General features: G+C 44.0%; 1 protein-coding gene across 2 annotated transcripts in view; it reads left to right on the top strand.

Annotated features, from left to right (window-relative positions):
- LOC139375050 (neuronal PAS domain-containing protein 3) overlaps positions 1-24731 on the top strand; it is a 366286-nt gene that overhangs the window by 261843 nt on the left and 79712 nt on the right. For both annotated transcript variants that reach the window (XM_071116431.1, XM_071116430.1), the window contains one exon: positions 2556-2645. In XM_071116431.1, the coding sequence (XP_070972532.1) occupies positions 2556-2645 (90 nt within the window). The remainder of the gene's footprint in view (positions 1-2555; positions 2646-24731) is intronic.

The following is a 24731-nucleotide window of genomic DNA, read 5'->3' as shown; positions in this document are numbered from 1 at the left end:
ATTTCTCCCCTAGAAGTTTGTCTCTGCTGTGATTTATAGCGCACTTTACACAGTGGTTAGCCTGTAAACAGTGGCCGTTTATCACCGTTTATCAGCGATAGAAGCTAGCTACAGAGCAGCTACAACTCCGGTGTGTGTGGTGCTCTGCAGCTCCCCCCTCTAGAGAGCTGCCATTCCTGGGCCGCAGATGCTAGGCGTTTTAAAGAGGAGCAGGCCGGACAGGGAGAAATGATTGGAGGCTGGGTAGGGGGGAGTGCTGGGGCCCAGTCTGACAGGCAGGTGAAGTCTGTGGGGACGGATGATAGCGTTACACCGCCAGAGACCCCATCCTCTGGTCACGGGGTGGCAGAGTGTGTCACTGCTGCCGGGGCTCTGAGGTGCTCTCCCTGAGGGGAACAGAAATGAACTGACAGATGGAAGGAAGAAAGAAAAGAGAACCAATGGTTGGTGCTACTGGAATAAAGGACCCCCAGCTCAACTCTCCACAAGCTCTCCTGAAAAATGATAAACAACGACCGATGGAAGCTATTTGAAAGATGACAGGCGTTGGTTCCTTTTGAAGAAGGATATACCATACCAGAGAGAGGAGATGCACTGTAAATGTAAACTAAAGTCAAAACTACGCTTTATAAATGATATACTTGGAATGTTATTGTCTATGTTAAACGTAAAAAGCACAGTTTATGATGCACAATCTTTGTAATCTCTGTGATCTGTGAAAATGACGAGAAATACATAAAATATCATTATTATTCAGTTTGAGAGCCACACAAAGGATTTGATGTAAGCTTTTCCAGACAACACCCAAGATATGCTGCACATGCCTCTCTCTCGAGCAGAGAGCTAAATGAAACGCCAAACTATGAGTCTTCTTTGTCTGCTGTGGATGTTAGGCGCTAAATCGGTGCCAGCGTTAGCTGTGTAAGGTAAAGAAGAGCAATGTAAAGCTCCTCTTTCTCCTGGCAGATGTGTTTGGAGAAGCTGGCTGGGAGCTGGCTGGCTGTCTGGCTTCAGCAGGGCCTCAGTGGGAGTTGCTGTTGTCAGCTGCATATCAGCTGGCTGTAAATAGCCCCAGGCTGCCCTGTTTTATCGGCAGGTAGGGAGACTCTCTCGCTCCATCTCTCTCTCTCTCTCTCTCTCTTTCTCTCTCTCTCCTCACACCAGCTGCCGTTAGCTGCTCCTTTAACGTTGCTTGGGGAAAATAAATGGAAACGCGCCCGCACATATGAAATACCACCGCCGTATGCGCCGCAACGCCGCTTGCGACACGACAGAGTAATCCTCATAGAAAGGTGATCAGATCAGCGGCAGGGACATTTTGCAACATAAATGCCTTGTTGTTTTCAGGACCTGTAGTCTCAGAGCTAGCCTGGAGATGGAGGGGGAGGGAGAAGCCTGTTTTCCTCCAATCTATTCCGTTTCTTTGTGCGGTGTGCCTGTGCTTAGCTGCCCCTACAGATTATCCCAGCCAGTCGGGGAGCAGAAGTTCACTTTAGTGATATAGGTGTCTTAATTGGGCCTGTTGGAGGCTGGGCTCAGAACAGAACGCTGCTTCCAGTCATGATCTAAGAGCAGGGCCGTCATTAGATATGGGTCTGGACTGGAATGGACCCGCATACTGGTAGACTATATCCAGGAAGTAAAAACACACACATATTACATGGGCCTGGACTGGAATGGATCGGCATTCTGCATAGACTTTACCAGCATCCTGGCCTAGACCTAACCAGCATATTATAGTAGATTTCACACGTTATATTGATATGGGCTGGAATGGAAAGGACTTCTAGTTGTGTACTAGTGTAGACTTTACCAGCATCCTGGAGTAGACCTAACTAGCATAATGTTAGGAAAGGGTAGTCAAGGTGTTGTTAAAGTGCATTAGATGGTAAGCACACTACAACACAGTCGCACCCAATACCCCCCAAATGCTCTAGACTTCCCTGGACAAAAACACACACATTATTCAAACTTTGATAAAGTTTGCAAACGTACATGGATTGAAGGTCCATAGATGCAGTGATAATATGCTGTACTGTGCTGTATGCTTTGCTCTCTTTGTCTGTTCCAACTTGGGTTTGTTTGCACTTATGCTTCTGCATTCACACTGTTATTTGTGGTTGTACTTGTTACTGTCATCATGAGAGATACTACCTTCCACATGGGGAGGTGTCATTTTGGTTTTACAGGCAAACAGACAACAAACACTCAGCGGGTCTCCTCTCCATGGTCCATAGCTTTATCTCTGTCCCAGTATACATCATATAACTCTCTCCCTCTCTCTCTCTCTCTCTCTCTCTCTCTCTCCCTCTCTCTCTCTCTCCCCGTCTCTCCCTTTCTCCCTCTCTCTCTCTCTCTCTCTCTCTCTCTCTCTCTCTCTCTCTCCCTCTCTCCCTCTCTCTCTCCCTTTCTATCTCTTTCTCTCTCTCCCTCCCTCTCTCTCTCTCTCTCTCTCTCTTGCTCTCTCTCTCTCTCCCACTCCCTCCCTCTCTCTCTCTCTCTCTCTCTCTCTCTCTCTCTCTCTCTCTCTCTCTCTCTCTCTCTCTCTCACACAGTCCCTGGATGGATTTGTATTTGCACTAAACAAGGAGGGGAGGTTTTTGTACATCTCTGAGACGGTGTCCATATACCTGGGACTTTCACAGGTGAGTGCAACAACAGTCAATTCCTTATCGCTACTACCATTTTTTTCTCCTTTCTTTTGTTTATCAGCGCTGGCTTGAAGACAATTCAGACAAATTAGAGCTCATTTAAAATCTCATCAGCTTGTTGGCCCTGTAGTTAATTTGCAGCCATCCAATTTGATCAGAGGGTATTTTTCATCTCAGTAGTATGCTAACAGGTCCCAGTCTGCTATTACATGTCAATAAACAGACAGAGACGTCTTGGAGGTCAAACGATAGGGGGAGTGACCTTGAGGATTCTAATGGTTTCATACACCATAGCTTTGTCTCCAGGGCTAACAGACAGACAGACTTGAGTGCACACACACACACACACACACACACACACACACACACACACACACACACACACACAGGGCTATTGTAGACTGACTTGAGAGTACACAGAGTCCTTTCCTGGCTACCCAGACTTCTTGCTCCGGCCAAAATGCTATGCCACGCCCATGGACGTTCGTTTCTTCTCCACAATGAGTCTGGATCTGAGTACCTCCCTGACTTTATACCGGATGTGAAGGGGCCATTCGGGGCCATCTGATTGGTCCAGAAACCGATGGGTTGGGTCAGAGCCAGAACACATGTAAGTGGGTAAGGTGTCATTTTGAAACTGCGTCATTGGCTTTGATACTCGGATTAGTTAGAGATGTTTTGTACAACACCCCTCTATACCCCTAGGTATAGACTTGACCTTTGTAAAACCATTAGACGTAACAGAATTTACATCATTAAAATGTTGCATATGAAAACACTCACTTAAATTCATAATACATGGCATAAATAGAATACAGGACACTTAGGGACACTTAGATGTAAAGGACAAATAGATGTGGCCATATGATGTACATGCAGATACCGGCGAGCCTGCTTTTTTACATCGGATAAAAGTAGAGACTCAGAGCTAGAAAATTATATATCATACAGTATAGTTGAGGAACAATGGGAAAGTAATTCTGCTTTGAAAGTTGCTAAACTTGTAGCTTCACTTTTGAGAAAATGGCTCTTGAATGTTTTTGGTACACCTACTGGAGAGCTCTTCTTTGTCTATGGCCATTCAGCATCATTCACACCCTCTAAAGTCTTAGCCCCGCCCAACTATTTAAGGATTCACATGTGATGCCATGTACTAAACAACCAAAGATTTCAAGACTAAAGGCTGGTTTATACTACGGGCGTGTCGTAAATTTCATCTGGAGCGCCAGAGTGCGCTCAGAGTGAGCGTTCAGAGCTCACACTAGACGCTCTGGCCAAGGAGTAGGGTTGATCCAAGCGTTCTGACCTCACAGCGGCAGTCAAGCACCCAAGGTAACTGGCTAACGTGGGCCAGCTACTTCCAGACACAAATGAGAGAACAGCTCACTCTGAACAGCTCACTGACCATTTTACTTACCCTAGCAGAGCTGGTTAGGCTGTTATGGTTATGTTATCCAGAGCGTTGGTGACTGCAACTTTGCTGCTGGCAAATTAAAAAATATATATTTTTCATTTAACCTTTATTTAACTAGGCAAGTCAGTTAAGAACAAATTCTTATTTACAATGACGACCTACCCTGGCCGGACGACGCTGGACCAATTGTGCACCGCCCTATGGGACCAATCACAGCCAGATGCAGCCTGGATTGAACCAGAGACTGCAGTGACACCTCTAGCACTGAGATGCAGTGCCTTAGACCACTGCACCACTCGGGAGCCGAAAACATTTAATTACACTTTTTTGCCAACGTTTACTGACACCGGCCATATTCGACGGGTTTTCGAACGAGAGTGCTCTGAAATCGGAGTAGATAGCCAGAGCGAATTTACCAGCTACATCTATCGACAGTTGTTGCAGTGACATCATGCACATTCTATTGACAAGATGGAAAATTGGGGCTAAAAATTGAAATAAATAACTTGCATGGTATTTTTTTTTCTTTTTCTTTTGTTTAGACATGTAGCTAGCTAGCTAAACAATAATCACAATTCATAACGTTACTACCCTGAATGAATCTGCAGGTAGCTTACCAACCACATTCAACATTAGGCTATAACTAGCCATGCAAATGGCTCTGAGACACTAATAATATAACCACACTGATCATACACATAACGTTAGCTAGTGAGCCAGCCAGCTAACAGTACACTTTAACTTGAAATGAAAACGACTTTCTGCCAAAATTAGAAACGTGTCATTTCTGAAAATGTAGCTAACTAGACTATCTTACCCATCCGTATACATGGACGGACGCGTCTCCCTGTCTGTCACGGTTGCCATGGTTGCCCTCAGTTTGAAGATGTAATCCCGAGACAGGGGTTTTATTCAACATCTTTCTGTGTTCTGTTTTCCACTCTGTCTGCGTATTTGCAATCAAACACCAGAAGTTTCTCCATCTCCTTAGTTATCCTACTCTCATTCCACTGTTTTCAAAACTCAGTCCCCCAGAAAGTGGAGAGCAACGCTTATGTAGTTGTAATATGTGATATCTTAAAAATAAGCCACGTTAGAAAGGATTACCGACACATACTGACCAGCTCATGATATAGAAGGAAGCGTGCTACATGGCAGACCAATACAGACTCGTCTATCTGTGTGGCTATGTGTTTTAGCTGTGTGGCTGTGTGTTTTAGCTGCGTGGCTGTGTGTTTTAGCTGCGTGGCTGTGTGTTTTAGCTGCGTGGCTGTGTGTTTTAGCTGCGTGGCTGTGTGTTTTAGCTGCGTGGCTGTGTGTTTTAGCTGCGTGGCTGTGTGTTTTAGCTGCGTGGCTGTGTGTTTTAGCTGTGAGCTGTGTGGCTGTGTGTTTTAGCTGTGTGGCTGTGTGTTTTAGCTGTGAGCTGTGTGGCTGTGTGTTTTAGCTGTGTGACCGTTTCGCTGTGTGGCTGTGTGTTTTGACTGTGTGTTTTGGATGTGTGTCTGTGTGTTTTAGCTGTGTGGCTGCATGTATTACATGACTCACAATGAAGTATTCTCTAATAACATTATGATGTAGAGATCTTTGTATCTTTGAGGGAATGCGTAGACATTGTTTAGCTAAATTAAAACGACAATATAAAGGACCAAAAAAAAAGACAATCAGTTTAACAAATTAAAAATAGTGAATTGTATAGGCTGCAGTCACATCTATCTACAGATTAATTCAAGTAAAGATTGATTGATGATTTCTATCAAATAATTGATTAATTGTCAAATAGGTCCCCTAAGCTTTGGGCTGCGTGATGTAGTTATCTTGTTCATAGTTTTATCAGCAGTTAGAGTGAGTGAGTGATTAAGTGCTGTTTTTTTGTACTTGTATGAGTTAGTTGTATAATCTCGCATGTGTACACAGAGAATTCTAACCCTCTGTGATCTTAATTGCTGTTTTACTTTTTAGCCACTTAATCTGTCTGCCAAGCCATTTCTTTTTAACATAGTTGCTAATTATTTTCTACATTAATTCGATCTAGGAGGTTTTTTAAGCCTTTTTCAAATTGACAAGGTTATGAATTTTATGGTGCCAGGCAGACAATCTAAAGCAGATTTATGTATGGGGATTTTCATCCTCTTATTCAATGTCTAGAAATGTTCTGCATATCAAACATTATGTTAATGAAGCCATTATTTAGGACTTGCTGTGTAATTACAGTCCATTCCCTCTATCAAAGTTTTAAATGTTTTATTCTTTATAGTAAAAGTTAATGTATTCAACTTCTATGTTGAATATTATGGCTTAGAGAGAGAGAGGGGGAGAGGGAGAGAGAGGGGGGGGAGAGGGAGAGAGAGGGGGGGGAGAGGGAGAGAGAGAGGGGGTTGGCCTAATGGCCTTTTACCTGTTTGGTTCAACATCATATAGTAATGAGAAATTAGTAAGTTATTACAGTAACAGTTTTAATAGCCTTGTAGACAAAGCCGATCAATGTACATAAATCTAGTAATGAATAAGTCCCAAACCCTAACTTGAGATCTGTGCACATAACTCAAGTTTGTTATGTTGAGCTAACTGATAACTGATGATGGTAAAGTACAGAATGCTGCTAGAATGGTGTCTCTTCAAGGTCTGTGAATGTGTACCCATATGTTCAGATTGTTCAGATTGTATCGGACAGTTCTGTGCTAGTGTGAAATGGCTGTTATTATGGCACCAGTTCTGCAGCCAGTCAGTTCAGTGAAACAGATGGTCAGAATTACCATTTTTGTTTTGCAAATGGCGCATAAGCCTGTGTTCCCCCCAAGTTAATCGCAGGTGTCTAAGTGTATGTCTTAGTTCTCTGGAATAATGTTCCGTCTTCATTTGACTAATCAGTGACTGTAGCTCCCCTTCGAGGATGCAGCCATTCCAGAATGGGCTCTTTTTGAGTCATTACTAAACTCAAAGATAAAAACATTTTATTTCTTGACATTCTTTCGTAATAGAATGGAAAGTTTGGATACCGAATGTACAATGTTTTAATAGTAGATAGGCTATGTGAAGGAGTTTATTGGACAAGGGATAATGGTTGTTATAAGCCACATTTGGTGTCATTTTATTTACCTTCTTTGCCTCAGCGATTTAGCACAGCTAATGCCTGTATTTAACAGTTCTGTAGCAGTACCATTGGAATTGTTTCAGCTTGCCATGGAATTGTAAGACAGACGTGCCTTGCAGTAGACAGACGTGCCTTGCAGTAGACAGACGTGCCTTGCAGTAGACAGACGTGCCTTGCAGTAGACAGACGTGCCTTGCAGTAGACAGACGTGCCTTGCAGTAGACAGACGTGCCTTGCAGTAGACAGGCGTGCCTTGCAGTAGACAGGCGTGCCTTGCAGTAGACAGACGTGCCTTGCAGTAGACAGACGTGCCTTGCAGTAGACAGACGTGCCTTGCAGTAGACAGACGTGCCTTGCAGTAGACAGACGTGCCTTGCAGTAGACAGACGTGCCTTGCAGTAGACAGACGTGCCTTGCAGTAGACAGGCGTGCCTTGCAGTAGACAGGCGTGCCTTGCAGTAGACAGACGTGCCTTGCAGTAGACAGACGTGCCTTGCAGTAGACAGACGTGCCTTGCAGTAGACAGACGTGCCTTGCAGTAGACAGACGTGCCTTGCAGTAGACAGGCGTGCCTTGCAGTAGACAGACGTGCCTTGCAGTAGACAGATGTGCCTTGCAGTAGACAGATACTGCAGCATGGATCTTGTAGAAGTAGACCCTCTGGGCTCGGCTAGCTGACTCAAATCTTGTTTGTGTAGCATTTTAGCTAGAAAAAGATTCTGTATTTTTAAAGACCCTGAAAATGTCCCAAATGGCATCGTATGTAGTGCACTACTTCTGATCAGGGCCCATAGGGGCCCATAGAGCTCTGATCAAAGGTAGTGCATCATATAGGAAATAGGGTGTCATTTGGGACGCAGGCCCTGCTGATCCTAATACTGTCATGGAACCCCCTCAAAATCCTCCTGTTGGCGCGATGTAGGCGCGCCGTGGTGGTGCAGAGGTGTGACCATGCAGCTGTCTGTTTGGTAATTGAGATGTGTATGTTTGTTTTGTATAACAGATGGCACTGTGTGTGCTTAGGCTGATAGCTAGGAAAATAATAATTGCATTATTCCGGCCAACAGAATATTAGCTTTTGGAATCAGTCCCATTCCAAGCCGGCGCCAGTGCAGCATATGCACTTGCATGGACTGAATATCCAAGGAAATTGATACATCTGGAATACAGCGACCATATGACTTTTCATCTGTCTCCAAGGAGTTGCTAGCTTTTTTTTATTTTAACCCGTTCCAAGTACAGGAACATGTTAAAACACTCTCCGTTATTAGAGGAACGGCACATTGAGAACCTGACTTAGCAGGACCATATGGTTGAAGCTCGCTCTCTTTCCATTGTTTATGTGCACAACAATGTGATTGAGTTGGCATATTTCCAATGCCTTTCCCTCTCTCTGTGTTGGAGGGAGGTATAAGTCTCTCTGCCTCCTTCACGAAACAAGGCTTCCCTTTTATTGTGGAGCGACACCGGTTAGACCTCAGTGCCCTTCTCCCATTCACGTTTCGCTGCAAAAGGCTTTTCCAATTGTGGAGCTGGAATTGAATGTAGACATCTGCTTGGCTTTAAGTGACAGGGCTATGCATGTGTGGCTGTGTGCACACAGAGAGAGACAGAGAGACACCAGGAGCCTGATCCCTCCACCCTCTCCCTCCTTTCCCTCTAGCCCAGACTCCCTCCCCTGCAGTGGGGCCGGATGAGGCTGTGCGGCCCCCGGCTTCCAGCCCCCTGACTCCCAGAGGATATGAGGCCAAGTGGGATGGAGGGAGAATATTGAATCTATTAGCATAAACATCTGCCTGAATGTCTGATCACATCTTTGTGAACCGATCAGTCCTCGCCCTCTTTTATCCGTCTGTCCCTCACACACACACACACACACACACACACACACACACACACACACACACACACACACACACACACACACACACACACACACACACACACACACACTCCCAGTTCCACAGAATACGGGAGACTTTTGACTCTGTTGCCCAGACCAAATGAGATCATTAAATTAGTCTGTTTATTTCTCATTGTTTGCATTGTGTGGATCAATCAATGAAAGAAAGGAATGGTTGATTTTCAAAAGCTTGAATACTGTCAGTGAGGTTTTCTTATATTTATATTGAATTTACTGTACTGGATATTTTCTCTCTGAAAATATTCCTGCAAATTTTGTCATTTGTTAAATTTCTCAAATAGTATTTTCATTTAGCTATGAATCTGCACTGTGAGGAGTTTATGCAAGAGAAATTAAACTGCTACTATAACTCCCCATAACCCACAGCCAACACTAAATTGACCTCTGTAGTGAATCCAAAACAAATGGACACACCATTATCCATCAAACGCTGAGGGAAATATAACGTCAAGCCCCACTAAGCATATGAGAGGGAGATTTTTTTGCCTCTCTCTATTTTTAAATAGCCTATCAGGGCATGAATCCAAAATGTTACTAAATGGGTAATAAGCATTCTTTTATTTATGATGTTGTGTGGGTGACAGAACAGAGGGCGGCCATTTGCATGAAAACTGCTAGTGGTGGTAAAGGAGACAGGGCCAGGGGAAGGTCACGTTTAATTGAGCCACCTCAGTGGACCTGCTGGCCCTGTAGACTCCTGAGCCCTGAATGAAAACAAGGACAAGCCTGTCATTCCAGAGAGTCCCAGGGCCTGTTCTTTATCTGCTCTACTACAGAATATCATCATCAGGCAGCCGACTCCCTGTCGAGCAAAGCCAGGAAACGACCATCTCCACCGTCAAATATTACAGCGCTGTATCACTTTGGGATTCATTTAACTAGCGAAATGTGAGATTAGGATATTTTGAGATTTGGTTATGTTGACAGGGGCAATTATGTTTTGTAAGTGTTGTAAATCAAGCATTATAATAGTAGCATAACGTTGCCCATAAATATAAATATAAGGGAACCTGCAGCATTTAAGCAAACTGCTAAAACCCTTTCCAAAATATAATAAAAAGAAGGGGAAAATGAATGAATAAATAAATGGATAGAGAAGCCAAAATGTTGTCTCTGTAATAAATACTACTAATGTATTCCAATCCAACAAACAGATAAGTGGATTTAGGGAGAGGTATAAAAAAAAAAAAAATGTAAAAGAGAGAGAGAGAAAGATTTACAATGGTGAGGAACAGGAGTAGAGGAAGGAGGAGGGGACATGATTCAATGTTCCCTACAAGGCCCAGCAACAGAAAACAGTATCAATTCACAACATTTAAATTGATAAATGCTCAGAGCCAAACACTACAAGGGCACTTTGAAAAGCAAATAGCGACCTGGTGAAGAAATAGATTTTTTTCCCCTGAAAATGACTGCATGATGCATCATTTGACTGTGCTCTGTCCAAGTGCTTGACAGAGATAATCTGGCCAATCCCAGGGGTGACCTTATCGTCCACGGCAGGGCAGCTCTGTCTGCGCCTGTCTTTGTGCATGTCAAGGTTTCAGAGGGCGCCATCCTTCGGGGAGGACAAGTTTCCACACTCTCCATCTTGATATTGAGCCAAGAAACAGAGAGAGAGAGGTGTGTGTGTGGGGGGGGGGGCAAGAATCTGAAAATCTGAAAGTCAACGAGGTTTTGTTAGTAATTGGATTAATTATAAATTATTCTGCAGATGTATGCACAATGGATTGTTCTGCCCTTGTCAATTTTGCAGTCATAAATTGGGTATATCAACTCAATATCAGACAAGAGATAGCAGACAGGCGCTACTGCTCAGTTGGACAGGGAAATAGTTGTTGTTTTTCAAAAGATTTCGGTGGTTTGATGGTGGATTTTCAAGGTCAACAAGTGGGGTAGGTTTCTTCCCTTTTCAACATCCAGTATGTTCTTGATTGATTCCGTCCTTTACGTGTTGTTTCTTTCTAGGTTTTGGTAGCTATTACCACACTTGTGAGGTATTGCTTTGTCAATGGTGCGGTAACACAGTGACGAAAACATGATGGGGCTGTGGATCTATCCATCCCATAGGTTAGTCACTCACTATAGCCAGCCAGCCAGGCCACAGCAGCATCAGTCTAAACACGGGATTTAAAGCACCTGTCAGTGAAATGTATGAGCTGGTCCCTAAACATTCTCTAGCACTTCCCTGTGTCACCCTGCGCTGGCGCTAGAGCCAACTCTAAAGCTGCATCCCAAATGGCACCCTATTCCCTATATAGAGCACTACTGTTTGACCAGAGCTCTATGGGCCCTGGTTAAATAGTAGTGCATTATGTAGGGAATAGGGTGCCATTTGGGATGCACCCAGGGTTAATGGACTTGTGCTCTATGCTTTCTGACCACCAAGAAGCTTGAGAGAATTTTACAAAAACAAAATATTTTCTAAAACTAAGTAATCCTATATATGCTACATATATTCTAGCATATACAGTAGGTATAGTAGTATTGGCAGGTTTTCATCCACTCCAACCTACAATACAAACAGTATAGTCACACAAAGTTGTTTGCGAGTGAAAGTGTAGTTGTTGTTATCTGAGAACCGTAGCTAGCACTTGGCCAAGGTTCCTGTTGTCATAAGTGGTATTGGTATAACTTGTTCCAGAGTTTGTAACAGCATTGGTTTCACTTTGTGTTTGGCTAGCTACACACAATCAGGCCACATTTTAGCATACTCTGTGTGATGTACACTAAATGTGCTACCACAGGAGAGAGAGGAGAGCGAAGAGAAGAGCGAGAGAAGAGAGAAAAGAGAGAAGGAATAGAGAGAAGAGAGAGTGAAGAGTGGGAGAAGAGAGAATAGAGAGAAGGAATAGAGAGAAGGAATAGATAGAAGGAATAGATAGAAGAGAAAGAGGAGAGAGAGGAGAGAGAAGAGAAAGAGAAGAGCGAGAGAAGAGAGAGTGAAGAGTGAGAGAAGAGAGAAGGAATAGAGAGAAGAGAGAAATAAGAGAGAGTGAAGTGCAAGAGAAGAGAGAATAGAGAGAAGGAATAGAGAGAAGGAATAGAGAGAAGAGAGAAATAAGAGAGAGTGAAGAATAGAGAGAAGAGAGAGTGAAGTGCGAGAGAAGAGAGAGAGAGAAACACCTGTGCACAGGATTTTCACTTATTTTATTTGCACTATCATGGCCCTTTGGTGTGAAAGTGATGATTATCTCCCGAAAACCCCAGCCCTAGCCCCAACGCTAGCCCCAAGCCTAGCCCCAGCCTCAGCCTCAGCCCTAGCACCATTAACAGCCCTCCAGTGAGCTCCTTTCCAGCAGTCCTCTATCCCATCATCTCCAAACTGCTCTTTTGATAATCCACAATGCACAGATTTATTTCCATCCTTCAGATCATCTCCAGACTGATAGGGCTGCTCTCATTTGATTTCACATCTCCTCTCCAATCCTTATTAACGTTTGAAGGCGGATGGATCACCCAGATAGCATCTCCAGTGTACTGACTGACGATAGCTCGCTGCTCGCTGCATGGGCTTTTTACATCCACCATCAGCCTTTCATCTGAATTGAGATCTGTGGGGAGCGTCAGGATTGGGAATACAACTGTGTTTGAATTGGAATTGAAAGATAAAGTAGTTGGGATTATTAACTGTAAATAGGCTTCAATTGGCTTTTATTTGGAGGGGAGGGGATTTTGATGAGCTAATTAACATTGGTGCCATCATTTTGTTTTCAAACTGAATGAATATTTGAAGCCAATTTACCAGATGTCAGATGCTTGCTAGATGTTTTCATAGTTAGATTGTTCTTAAAGGTAAAGATACAATGTGTCTTTACAGGCTATGTATAAACTATATAAAATATGAAGTCTTGGAGCACTGTCTGACCCATCCCACTCTTCTCCTTTCTAATCAACCGTAACAAATGTAAGGACGTGTTGTACACTTGCTTCCTTTTTTGTTGCAGGATTTGCTACTAACCGTGCTTGCAGTCTCATGGTGAAAGAGAGGGGCGACCCACGGAGCACTCATTGGAAATTCCTAAAGTTGGATTTACAACAGCATTCTAATTTAATGTTGGATGTCGAACATATAAAGAGATCAGAGTGGCACTAGAGCTGAAAATTGATGCCTTTTTTATTAGAGGCCCAGTGGAGCGGGTGGGCGGGCGGGTGCCGCTGGTACAATGAGAGCGGAGCGGAGTGGGGCACGCGGTGGCGTCGGGTGGAGGCAGCACAAGGAACAAATGAATGGGGGAGCTGATCTCTGAGAGGGCTCGTATTTCACCCCAATGTCAGGCCCCAGGAGGGGAGCTCAGGATAGAGAGGTGACGCCAGTTAATGCCAAGCACCTCTCCTCTCCTCTCTGCTCTCCAGCCTAAGGACAAGCTATTGACCGCCAAGCTGTCATAAAACATCTGGCATAGCAGAGGAGGAAGAGAGAGAGGATAGAGGGATTATGAAGAAATGACCAATGTTTCAGCTTTTTGAACTATTGGTTGGAATTACAGTGGAAGGTGTTGTATTTCATTAGCGATGAGGATGATGCTGGAGTGAAAGGAACCGGGTCAGTCATCTCCATGAGAACTCATACGGTATGATGAACCGCATTGAACTCACTGCACTTCAATTATCTTGATCACTCCATCTATCCTTTCATTTTCTGCCAAACAAGGAATCATCGTTTCTACTCGACAACTAAGATTAGCAAAATACTTTACTTTTTTTGCATACTTTACAAAATGTTATTCATTAATAAGTCCAGCAGGATCTGTCTATTTCTTCAGGGCTCCATCCTTGCCATAAACTCAGTAATAACCTTTTATCAGAAGCAAGGGTGGACCCATAATGTGACATTTCCACCCAGATGAAAGAAAGAGAAAGAGAAAGAAGCCAGGCTTGTAATCTCCCCATATATAAGGCCCTGGGAAGCCATCATATAAGGATATAACAAGCTGTGATGAGGAGGAGGAACCTTCCCAGTGAAGGATAATAGATGAGTCCTGACCCTCTCAGAGCCAGAGCAAAGAGTCACCAGTTCTCCATGTAAGCGACCCCCATTCCAATTTCTCACTTTGGAGAATAAAAGCGTCTCCGAGCATGAGGTGAGGTGGAAGAGGAAGGGAGGAGGGAGGGCGAGAAAGGGCGGAGGACGGGAGGCAGGGAGGGGGATACTATTGTGCCTGAATCAATGGCACGGGCCTAAACTTTATCCGATCTAACCGTAGGCCAAAGTTTAGAAATTTGAATATGGAGATCAGGTTGTATGCGTACACATCACCAATTAACAGGAAATCATTTTGGAATCGCTTTGGTGTCGTTTTGTGCTAGCTAGATCTGATTATCGCTTGTGTAATTACAGCATCGATGGGAAACACAACGACCGAACACTGAGACTTCATATATTGTTAATGACCCGGAGAGTTAGACTCACTCCTTGTACCAGTCAACTCTGTCAGAGGAATTAGTGTGAGAATTCTGTGAGAAAGACTGTCTCAACTGTCTCTGTCACAGCCAAGAGAGAATATGTGGACACAGTACACACAGTCCTAATTGTTGTCCCAAATGCACATATAGTTTATTCTCCATGAATAATATGACAACAATTATCTGGATTTATTTACATGCGCTTTATAAATGAGGGCTAATTATTGTGTCTTAATGATGCCTCTTAGTGCAGCTACCTCTGTCACACGACTGTACAGAGATAACGGAATGGAAATTTGCTTAGAGGATTTTCCTAAATGTCACCGCCACTTTGTGCACGAGGATGATAACTTCATACATTCATTATCGTGGCAAACACCTGCAATGTAGCACAAGAGACCTTGTGGCTAGGCGATAGTAGATAATTACTAATGAATCAATATGGAGAGAGAGAGAGTTAAGGTGGAAGGAAGACTGACAGAGTTGTCCCCTCTCGCTCGCTCTGAAACAGCCTGGGCCTGATAAACCTTTAAAATAAACAGGGAAGGAGGAGGAGGTGAAGAAGGGGACTGGCGCTCATCTGTTCTCAACATGGCAGCTTTGTTTTTTAGGTTCACTGGCTGCTGATATCTCTGGTTCATCCTTGGGCTCTATTTTCATATGAATATATTAAGAGAGAGAGAGAGAGAGAAATTGAGATAGAGAGAGGGGTGAGGGAGAGGGAGAGAGCGATGAGAGAGATGCTGAGAGAAAGAGAGAGAATGACAAAGGGAGAGAGAGCAAGAGAGAGAAAGAGAACGAGAGAGAGAGAGAAAGAGAGAGAGAGAAAGAGGGATGCTGAGGCCGGTATTTGCCTGTGAACCATACAGGGATATAAATCCTAGTCTATTCATCAGGCTTAATGCAGGTGAATGGACAGGCAGCCAAGCTACATCATCCACCACACAACACTCCTCCGTACATGTCCTCCATGTACTTTGACTTTTACAAGTTCGAAGCAAAGAGAAAATGCTAACAGATGAGAGTCAGTACTATGCAAGACTAGACTGTGAATGTTATCTGGTTGGAGATGATTGTACGTAAATGCATTTCTGCAGATTCAATTCACTTTAAACCCCTTGTAAGAGGGTTCTAATGGTGCATTACCCTTATAGCCATACCAACCAACCAACAGCACCATATCCTATCTAGTTTTTTCTCTTCCCATTACTACATCCCTGGACCTGGACCCCCCATCAGGACAACAATTTAAGGGGGAAACAGATGTCCTTCACCAGCGTAATGATTGCCATGCCCATTTTTTACCCCTAACCCTCGGAGACAGCCGAGCTGCGGTATGATGCATGTCGGCAAAATCCCCCAATGGAGGAGGAGAAAAACAACTATGAAAGGCTCTATCTAGAATATCGAGTGAGAGGAGCAGAGCAGAGCAGAACATTCCTCACTCCTCGAAGGACAGCTCATTCCATCCTCCATAATGCTGGATAAAGACATGAAATCACATATGACAAAGTGGTAATGGTGTAGCAGCACTTAAATCCCCTCATTTAAGTGCAAATAGGTGTCATTTTGGAAGGCCTAAGCAGCTGGCTCCACAATGTCACTCTAACTGGATGTGACCACTGCTGGGGTTCGTTTCCTCCACCGTAGAACAGAAGAGAGGAGAATTCTCCCAACGTTTAGCCCCCACAGCAGACACCGTGCTGATAGGAGATTACTATGATGAATGATGGGCTAGTGTTCCAGCCAGACTATGTTATTCACCATATGCAGTACTCTGGAGAAATAGGACAAGTCAACGTCAGCTATTGAATCACTAGATGGAAATCTGTCATCTGGTGCTAGCCTGTCTGGTGCTAGCCTGTCTGGTGATAGCCTGTCTGATGCTAGCCTGTCTGGTGCTAGCCTGTCTGATGCTAGCCTGTCTGGTGATAGCCTGTCTGATGCTAGCCTGTCTGGTGTTAGCCTGTCTGATGATAGCCTGTCTGATGCTAGCCTGTCTGGTGCTAGCCTGTCTGATGCTAGCCTGTCTGGTGCTAGCCTGTCTGATGCTAACCTGTCTGGTGCTAACCTGTCTGATGCTAGCCTGTCTGACGCTAGCCTGTCTGACGCTAGCCTGTCTGATGCTAGCCTGTCTGGTGATAGCCTGTCTGATGCTAGCCTGTCTGGTGCTAGCCTGTCTGATGCTAACCTGTCTGGTGCTAACCTGTCTGATGCTAGCCTGTCTGATGCTAGCCTGTCTGGTGATAGCCTGTCTGATGCTAGCCTGTCTGGTGATAGCCTGTCTGGTGATAGCCTGTCTGATGCTAGCCTGTCTGATGCTAGCCTGTCTGGTGCTAACCTGTCTGATGCTAGCCTGTCTGGTGCTAGCCTGTCTGGTGCTAGCCTGTCTGATGCTAGCCTGTCTGGTGATAGCCTGTCTGATGCTAGCCTGTCTGGTGCTAGCCTGTCTGATGCTAACCTGTCTGGTGCTAACCTGTCTGATGCTAGCCTGTCTGATGCTATCCTGTCTGATGCTAGCCTGTCTGGTGATAGCCTGTCTGATGCTAGCCTGTCTGATGCTGGCCTGTCTGGTGCTAGCCTGTCTGGTGATAGCCTGTCTGATGCTAGCCTGTCTGATGCTGGCCTGTCTGGTGCTAGCCTGTCTGGTGATAGCCTGTCTGATGCTAGCCTGTCTGATGCTAGCCTGTTGGGTAACACTTTGCTTGTACGGCGTTATACATTTGCTTACAAGGCATTATGAATAGGGTGTTCATAGGAAGTGTTATGTCCCGCTGGCAACTCTCTCATTGTTTTTAAAGGGTATTCAGAAGTGCATAGCTTATGGTGGTGACTACTCTCTGTTGTTGTTGCTGTTGGAGGCTAGTCAGTAGTGGATGTGGCAAGCATCACGGTCTGGTCTAGTGGACCAGAAGCAGCCCATATTTCAGAGCAGATGGCTAAAGTAATGCTTTAGTCATTTCTCCTTGACTTGTCCTCCAACGTTGGACGTCCAATACAATGTGACCCACCACTCAAAGTAGGAATTTGGAATGTGAGATGATTAAATCAACCTGTTTCACTGTTACTACATCAGTTATTCAGTCAACAAGTTCTTGACGATCTTCAAATAGAATGGCGGGCGACACCTTGAGGAATAGATAGCAGTCGTGTGGCACTGAGCGTTAGTTTTGTAACAGTTAAGATACTATAGAAAAACGGTCTCCAGAGTGGTCTAAGGCACTGCATCGCAGCATGGTGGCATCACTACAGCCTGGGGTTCGATCCCAGTGTCATTACCGGCCGTGACCGGGAGTCCCATAGGTGGGTGCACAATTGGCCCGGTGTTGTCTGGGTTTGGCCGGGGGGCTTTACTTGGCTTATCGCTACTCCTTGTGGCGGGCTGGGCACCTGCAGGCTGACTTCAGTCATCAGTTGAACGGTGTTTCCTCTGACACGTTGGTGCAGCTGGCTTCTGGGTTAAGCATGTGGGTGTTATGAAGCGCGGTTTGACGGGTCATGTCTCGGAGGATGCATGACTCGACCTTTGCCACCTGAGCCTGTTGGGGAGTTGCAGTGATGAGACAATATCGTAATAACAAAACTGCCTCCAAAGCAGATCATCTCGGTCTCACCTCTGGGTAGAATACTTTGTATGTTGGTGTACTTTTCATGTTGCTCTCTTGAAAACATTTTGAAGGAAAATTGAAAGAGAATGATTTATATCGCATATTATAGTATGTAGTAGGCTATGCTACCCGTTCAATCTGTGTATTACCTAACCTACATGTAAACTACGTTGATCTTTATTGGTCATTTTGTTTTGCTTCGTTCCCATTGAGATATATCAGGTAGTTCCCCCATATGTAGCCTAGCCTATACAGTACATTCCACACTGTGTATACAGTACAGGATATATGGAGGAAATGATTGGTTTGATGGACTGGGCCTTTCTGCAGCTCCAGAGGAGGGTCAGACTGATCCCTCTGGTCGTCCTGGAGCTGATTTCTCTGGAATAAAGATTTGTATAAGACAACTATAAGCCTGCCTTATTCACCTGAGGTTTTGAACATGCTTTAATTCAAGTTCAAACCCTCTACAGTTTCATTTTCCAAGTCGGAAAAATAAATGCCAGGCTGTAGGAGTCCGACCTTTTCTCTCCAATGAGAATGGATAGCTGTATTAACTCTTCTGATTATCATGGCATTTCAGAGCAGCAAGCAGCATGACGTTGGATCAATACTCTTTTAATGAAACACATTGAGAGTTGGGCTATACAGAGCCAACTCATGTTTTTCATTTGATTCCTATAGGAAACGCAGGAGCAAATAAAACGCGAGGGGGGGGTGGGGGGGTTGGATTTCCTATTCGCCCATAGTATACGACGTGCATGTCCTGAAACTAGATAATAAATTGAATGTCATTCTGGAACAATCCGATGGCTTTATCACTCTTAAGTAATCTCATTCTGTAGCCAAAGTTATTCTATTTGAGTTGTTATTTTCGTTGATGGGTAGATGCATGTGGCCTTTGCATCCCTAGATCCTCTTTGTATCACACAGGAGGAGACAACCCTGGCAGAGAGAGATTGCCTGCATCCAGGAGTGATTGTTTTGTTTTATTTTATTAAATTGTTTTATTTCATCGAAACAAGATTTTTTTTTTTTTTTGCATTCCAATCTTTTTTTTCTTTTTTATTCTGGGTCGCTTGGCGGCGTGGCGGAATAGGAGTTGCGAGCTGATATGATGTTTCCTTGCTCACGGCATGGCCTACCTTGGCTGCTAACTGTAATTTACTTTTCTCTCTCTGTGGCCCCCAGTCTGCCTGGGTTCTGGTTTGTTGAATGATGTGCTAATCCATTATATTCTTCAGACAAGTGTATCGACCAGTATAAACAGACTGGAGGGCACAAACCTAAATGAAAGCCGTAGTTTCCCACTGAATCATTTAACTAGCTCCTGGAGCAAGTGCAGCAACATAACAGCCTTTTTCTCAGCCTGCTGAATATACATTAAGAAACCATTAAAGAAGCCTGTAAACCCAGGCTTGGCTGAGGCTGAAGACAGTGGTGGAGATCTGCTGTGTACATGTTGCATCTAGCTATCTAACCTCTTTCCTATGGAATACCTCTTCAGAAACGGTGATCTCCCCCTCCTCCCCCCTGCCTTCCCCAGTCTCTCGCTCCTCTCACCCCCTCCTCCCCCCTTCTTCCTCAGTTGTGTGTCTCTCCTCCTCCTCCTCCTCCTCCCCCAGATGTATCTCCTCTCCTCCTACCTCCCCTGGCCTCCCCCAGATGTATGTCTCCCCCCACCCCCCCTGTGTTCCCAGAATCCCAGAGAGCACATAGCTGCTGATGTTGGATAGCCCATCTGCCAGCATGTCTTTTACTGTTCTGCAGAACCAGGAACCAGGGTCCAGATGCTGTGGTTAACTAGGCATCCCCTACACTGTACCATTTTCAGACATAGTGGTATTATTAAGTGTGTTCCCATTTAGTATGAAACGTCATAACACGAACAGATACCACCCCAGCCTGAAGTGTCTGGACCTGTATAGAATGCTTGATTATTACAGAACTATTAAAGCTATGAATAATATCAATCGTCCTTTCTCACCATTAATACCGCAATATAATGTCCCTTTATATATAACCAAGAGAAGAAAGTGGCCTGTAGAAATGTCCAGTCGTAAATACGTATCACAGAATAATATTTAATATATGCCACTTACGGTCATGCGTCATCACCTTTTAAACAACATTCTGTAAATTAAAAAAGAATAAGAAAAAAAAAAGATGGCTTTCTTAAAATCCGTTTTGTAACCGTGGAAACAAACATTCCCAAACAACCAGTCTTACACACGTTTCGCGTTTACACACACGCACACACACACACACACATTTACTCAGCTGAGAACAGCTGTAATTGTAGCTGAAATGTGTCTGTTTGTCTTACTCGTTAGAATAACATGCGTTTAGTAAAAGTTGATACGGAGAGTTGCTGTGGAACCCTGCAATCTGCTTTGACACCACCATTAAGTATCTGTTAAATGAGACATGAACAGGGATTCCTTCATTAAGAGAATAAGACCGAGCAGAGCTCTTGCGGCTGCAATAACGCTCTAATTTCTATAAATGTTGTTTCTTATTCTTGTTTGAAGGCACCAGTACACTCCCCTTTAGGTTGGTATGGATCACCACCATGTATACCTCTATAACCCATCACCACGGATACCGGAGTGCACTAGGCTACATTGTTTTCTCCTTAAGAACAGGGAATTGACTTTTTCATTGACTAATTTGAAATAGATGTACAAGGCTTCTGGATTAGAGCGTCTCTAAATGACTTAAATGTAAATGTTCTAGCCTATTGTGTGTCGAACATTCTGGAATGGTTCCGAATCGTTCCTTTGTGTGCCCATCTCCACGTAACTTCGTCCTCACCGTAGCGAGGCACTTGGTTAAGATATGATTTGAGCGTGGGGACTACTGGTTGGCAGATGGGTAATAAAAGTCTCTATGGAGCGGGGAGGCAGAGCAGGGAGCAGGGCATGCTATGCTCGGTGTGCCAGACAGACCATGCTAAAGCCACTAATCAGTCCCATCAGTCAGGCCCTCCCTGTCAGCCCACAGCCCAGATGGGGAGATGGGGATAGAGAAACCACCAAGGATTACTGGGAGGGAGATGGGAAGAGAGAGAGAGATACACACACACACTGCTTCACGCATGCGCTCGCGCACACACCCGTACACACACACTCTATCTCTCTTTCTCTCTCTCACTCTCTTTCTCTCAAGCAGAGAAACACACACACACACACACACACATTCCTATACACACACTCTCGCACACACAGACTCAAATATCTCGGGGTAGGTCGTTCACACTCCATCATCCATACAAAATTCATGATCTGGACTTTTCTCTCACCTCCCCAATCCCAATTCCATCCATCCGCCCTGTCCAGCACAGGAAACAGCTGTATTGAGATGAACATAAATCGGCAGTTCGTTAGAGCATGTTTAGCAGTGCATTAACAAATTTGCCACCTTAATGAGTTGCTAAGTAATTGCATTCCTGCCCCTGAATGCAAACAGTCCATTACCTAGCTACAACTATATGATTCCCAGTACCAAAACATGAATTTATGCTCTCCTGAGCTTTGTTCCTCTCTAAGTTGATTTCAAATGAACTGAAGGTGGGTAGGATGTTTCTCAGCTCCTGCTCTCCCGTTTCATGACTGCGGAAACCATTTTATTGTTATTTATTTATCCAGGCAAGTCAGTTAAGGACAAATTCTTATTTACAATGACAGCCTACCAGGGAACAGTGGGTTAACTGCCTTGTTCAGGGGCAGAACGACAGCTTTTTACCTCATCAGCTCAACCTTTCCGGTTGCTAGCCCAACACTCGACCCACTAGCTCCCAGCTTTATGAAAGCTTTATCAGTGGAGTTATTTCAGTGTATACCTGTTAGTAGGCAACCAGACTTAGATCGTATTGCTGAAAATGTCATCATTGTGACTATTAAATTCCGGCCTTGGTTGTAACCGGTCCTGCTGCATCTCGGTGGTATGGTGTAGCCTTCAGAGTGTGCCTGCACATCCTAGTAAATACATGTTAGAAAGCTATGGTACTTGTTGATCATATTTCATACCACGCTCTTATTCAAACGGTGTCTCTGGCTCATCTTTCATGGGACTTAGCGAGGCGAAATCAGCAGCAAGCGTGTCAAAACCACCGGAGTGAAAAAAAGACGAGTTTACACAAAGGCAGGCGGAGAAATTAAGGATGATTTTATTTTCTTATCTTTCCCTGCAATGCATTACTTTGCAGTCTGCTCCATGCAGTGGTAGGTTTCTGGCTTGTCAGAGAAGACTAATGGCTTGTCTTCCTTGGTGAGGAAACAACACAGGCTTGTCGGCATAAGTAATCAACTTGTTCTTCTCCAAAAAGGGAATCTGGATGATCTTAAATTGAAAACAAACAATCATTTCAGATACAGTACTCCACTTTATTTGACGGCCCCCGTGCATTGTGTTGGGACTCACCATGGTTATTGTTTCACAATGCATACGCTATTAGCCTCAATGTGACATGTTTGAAATCAGACAGACTATTATTATTATGAATTACAGTACATTTTGTCCTGACCGACTAACACCCTGAGGGAAAATGTTCAAATCAGAAGTCAAACTTGAAAGGAGAAATGTTTTCAGTCTAGTTTGATCCTTGTTCACTATACTGCTATATCTGGGATGAAAATACTATTTTATTTAAAAACCAAAAGCCCACTCTAAGGAGACTGAACAAAGGAAGGCAGTGGATTCTTTAGAATTTATACTTTCTATTTCAACTCTGACAGAGTTGTTGATGTTAAAGTTAGGTTCTGCGCTAGAAAAGGGCAAAAAGAACAATGCAGAAGTCCTTGAACACAGAGCGGGGAGTCCCACCTCGAGTCGGTAGCATACTTCACATACTTCTCTGTTGAGTCTTGATTAAATGACAGCTACTTTGTTGTTTACACACTGATGGCAGCAGCGCCATCACACACACACATACGCGCACACACACACATACGCGCACACACACACACACACACACACACACACACACACACACACACACACACACACACACACACACACACACACACACACACACGCACACACACACCTATCCCCACACATCGTAAAGACATTAGAGCAGGGCTGAAATGAGACAGGTTCAAGAGAAAAAACGAACAACCCATCTGGATGGTATAAAAGAACAACCTCCAAAATCTGGGACAATGTGAATCAAATTTTTTATTTTTTATTGCCTTGATAGTATTTCCACTACAAATAAAATCACATTTTCTTCTTTATGCCTGGTTTTGAAAATGATAGATAGAGAGATAGCTGAGACAGTAGGAGGCATAAATGGAGAAAGTTATCAGGTTTAGTGTACTTGGCTACTTGGCAAGGTCATCTTTAACCTCTGAATATATGGATCCTCTGGGACTGGCCCCAGTCACTCACCGCCCGCCCAATAATCCGAGAGGGGCAGAACGGGAGACCACATTTACACTGCTGTTAAATGAATTGCCCTAACATCCCCTCACCGTGCCCCCTGAAGACCACCGAACACGGTGCCAAGACCTGTGTTGTCCTGGGAGTGTTGATATGAATCTTTTCATCTAGGAAATCCAGAGATTCTGTAATGAGTCACCGTTTACACACGGTACTGTACCTTGGCTCTTCTTTCTGAATACATGCTGGCTTTCTTGGCGAGAAATGATGATGAAGCCCCTCAGATTTGGAATTAATATTGATTGTGTAATGGATTTTTTTTTTAAGCTGCTCTTTTTCTATCCATATACCATCTAGTTATTTTACAGTTTTTTTAGGTCTATATTATGGTGTGTATCTGTGTAAAACTAAAGTATTGTAATTACAGTGGAGATGTCAGAGATCGTCATATAAGACTTATCAATGCAGTAGACGGTAGAATATCAAAATGGCATGGTTATGTTTATGTTTCTTTACAGGCTATGACAAGAATAAAGTGGTGATATATGTAGTCCTGTACATTTGGATAATATTAGTCTTTAGCATCACATACAGAATATGAATGATCAGCACTAGAAGGCCACACTAAAACGGCTTTTTAAGTCCAAATGTAATTATGAGGGCTCTCAGCAGCATTTTGAAAGATACATGTCTGTTATTTATGCCGTGGCTCCCACATTTGTGTAAACATAAAATCTCATGCTTTATTACATCCCTTTTGCACCCAGTGCCTTGACCCTTGACCTTAGTCATCGTAAATGGAGAAATAGTGGGGAGCTAATGGAGACAGATGGGAATATGGCATGCCATTTACTCAAATTGGTAAAGTAATTAACCTCGAGGTGCTTCGGTTTGCAAGAAAGATTGTTGGAATATCTCGCAGAGAGCGGCCTGATAAACAGACTCTCTGCCTAACCGCCTCTGACAACTGCATCATAAACTCAACTCATTTTGTTCAATTGACCTGTCAACATCTCAAGACCAAATAAAGATTTGTATTACAATGTACTTTGGGTTTGGAGATAGTGGAGTGAGCCTCCACTGCTACTGCCTTGACTACAACCTCTCTCTCTTTCTCTCTCTCTCTCTCTCTCTCTCTCTCTCTCTCTCTCTCTCTCTCTCTCTCTCTCTCTCTCTCTCTCTCTCTCTCTCTCTCTCTCTGTCTCTCTGTCTCTCTATCTTTCTTTTTCGCTGTCTCTCACTCTCACATGTCAGC

The sequence above is a fragment of the Oncorhynchus clarkii genome, chromosome 19 (genome assembly GCF_045791955.1).
Source record: "Oncorhynchus clarkii lewisi isolate Uvic-CL-2024 chromosome 19, UVic_Ocla_1.0, whole genome shotgun sequence".
NCBI classification, from domain to species: domain Eukaryota; kingdom Metazoa; phylum Chordata; class Actinopteri; order Salmoniformes; family Salmonidae; genus Oncorhynchus; species Oncorhynchus clarkii.
This window is presented reverse-complemented; position numbering and strand designations above follow the sequence as displayed.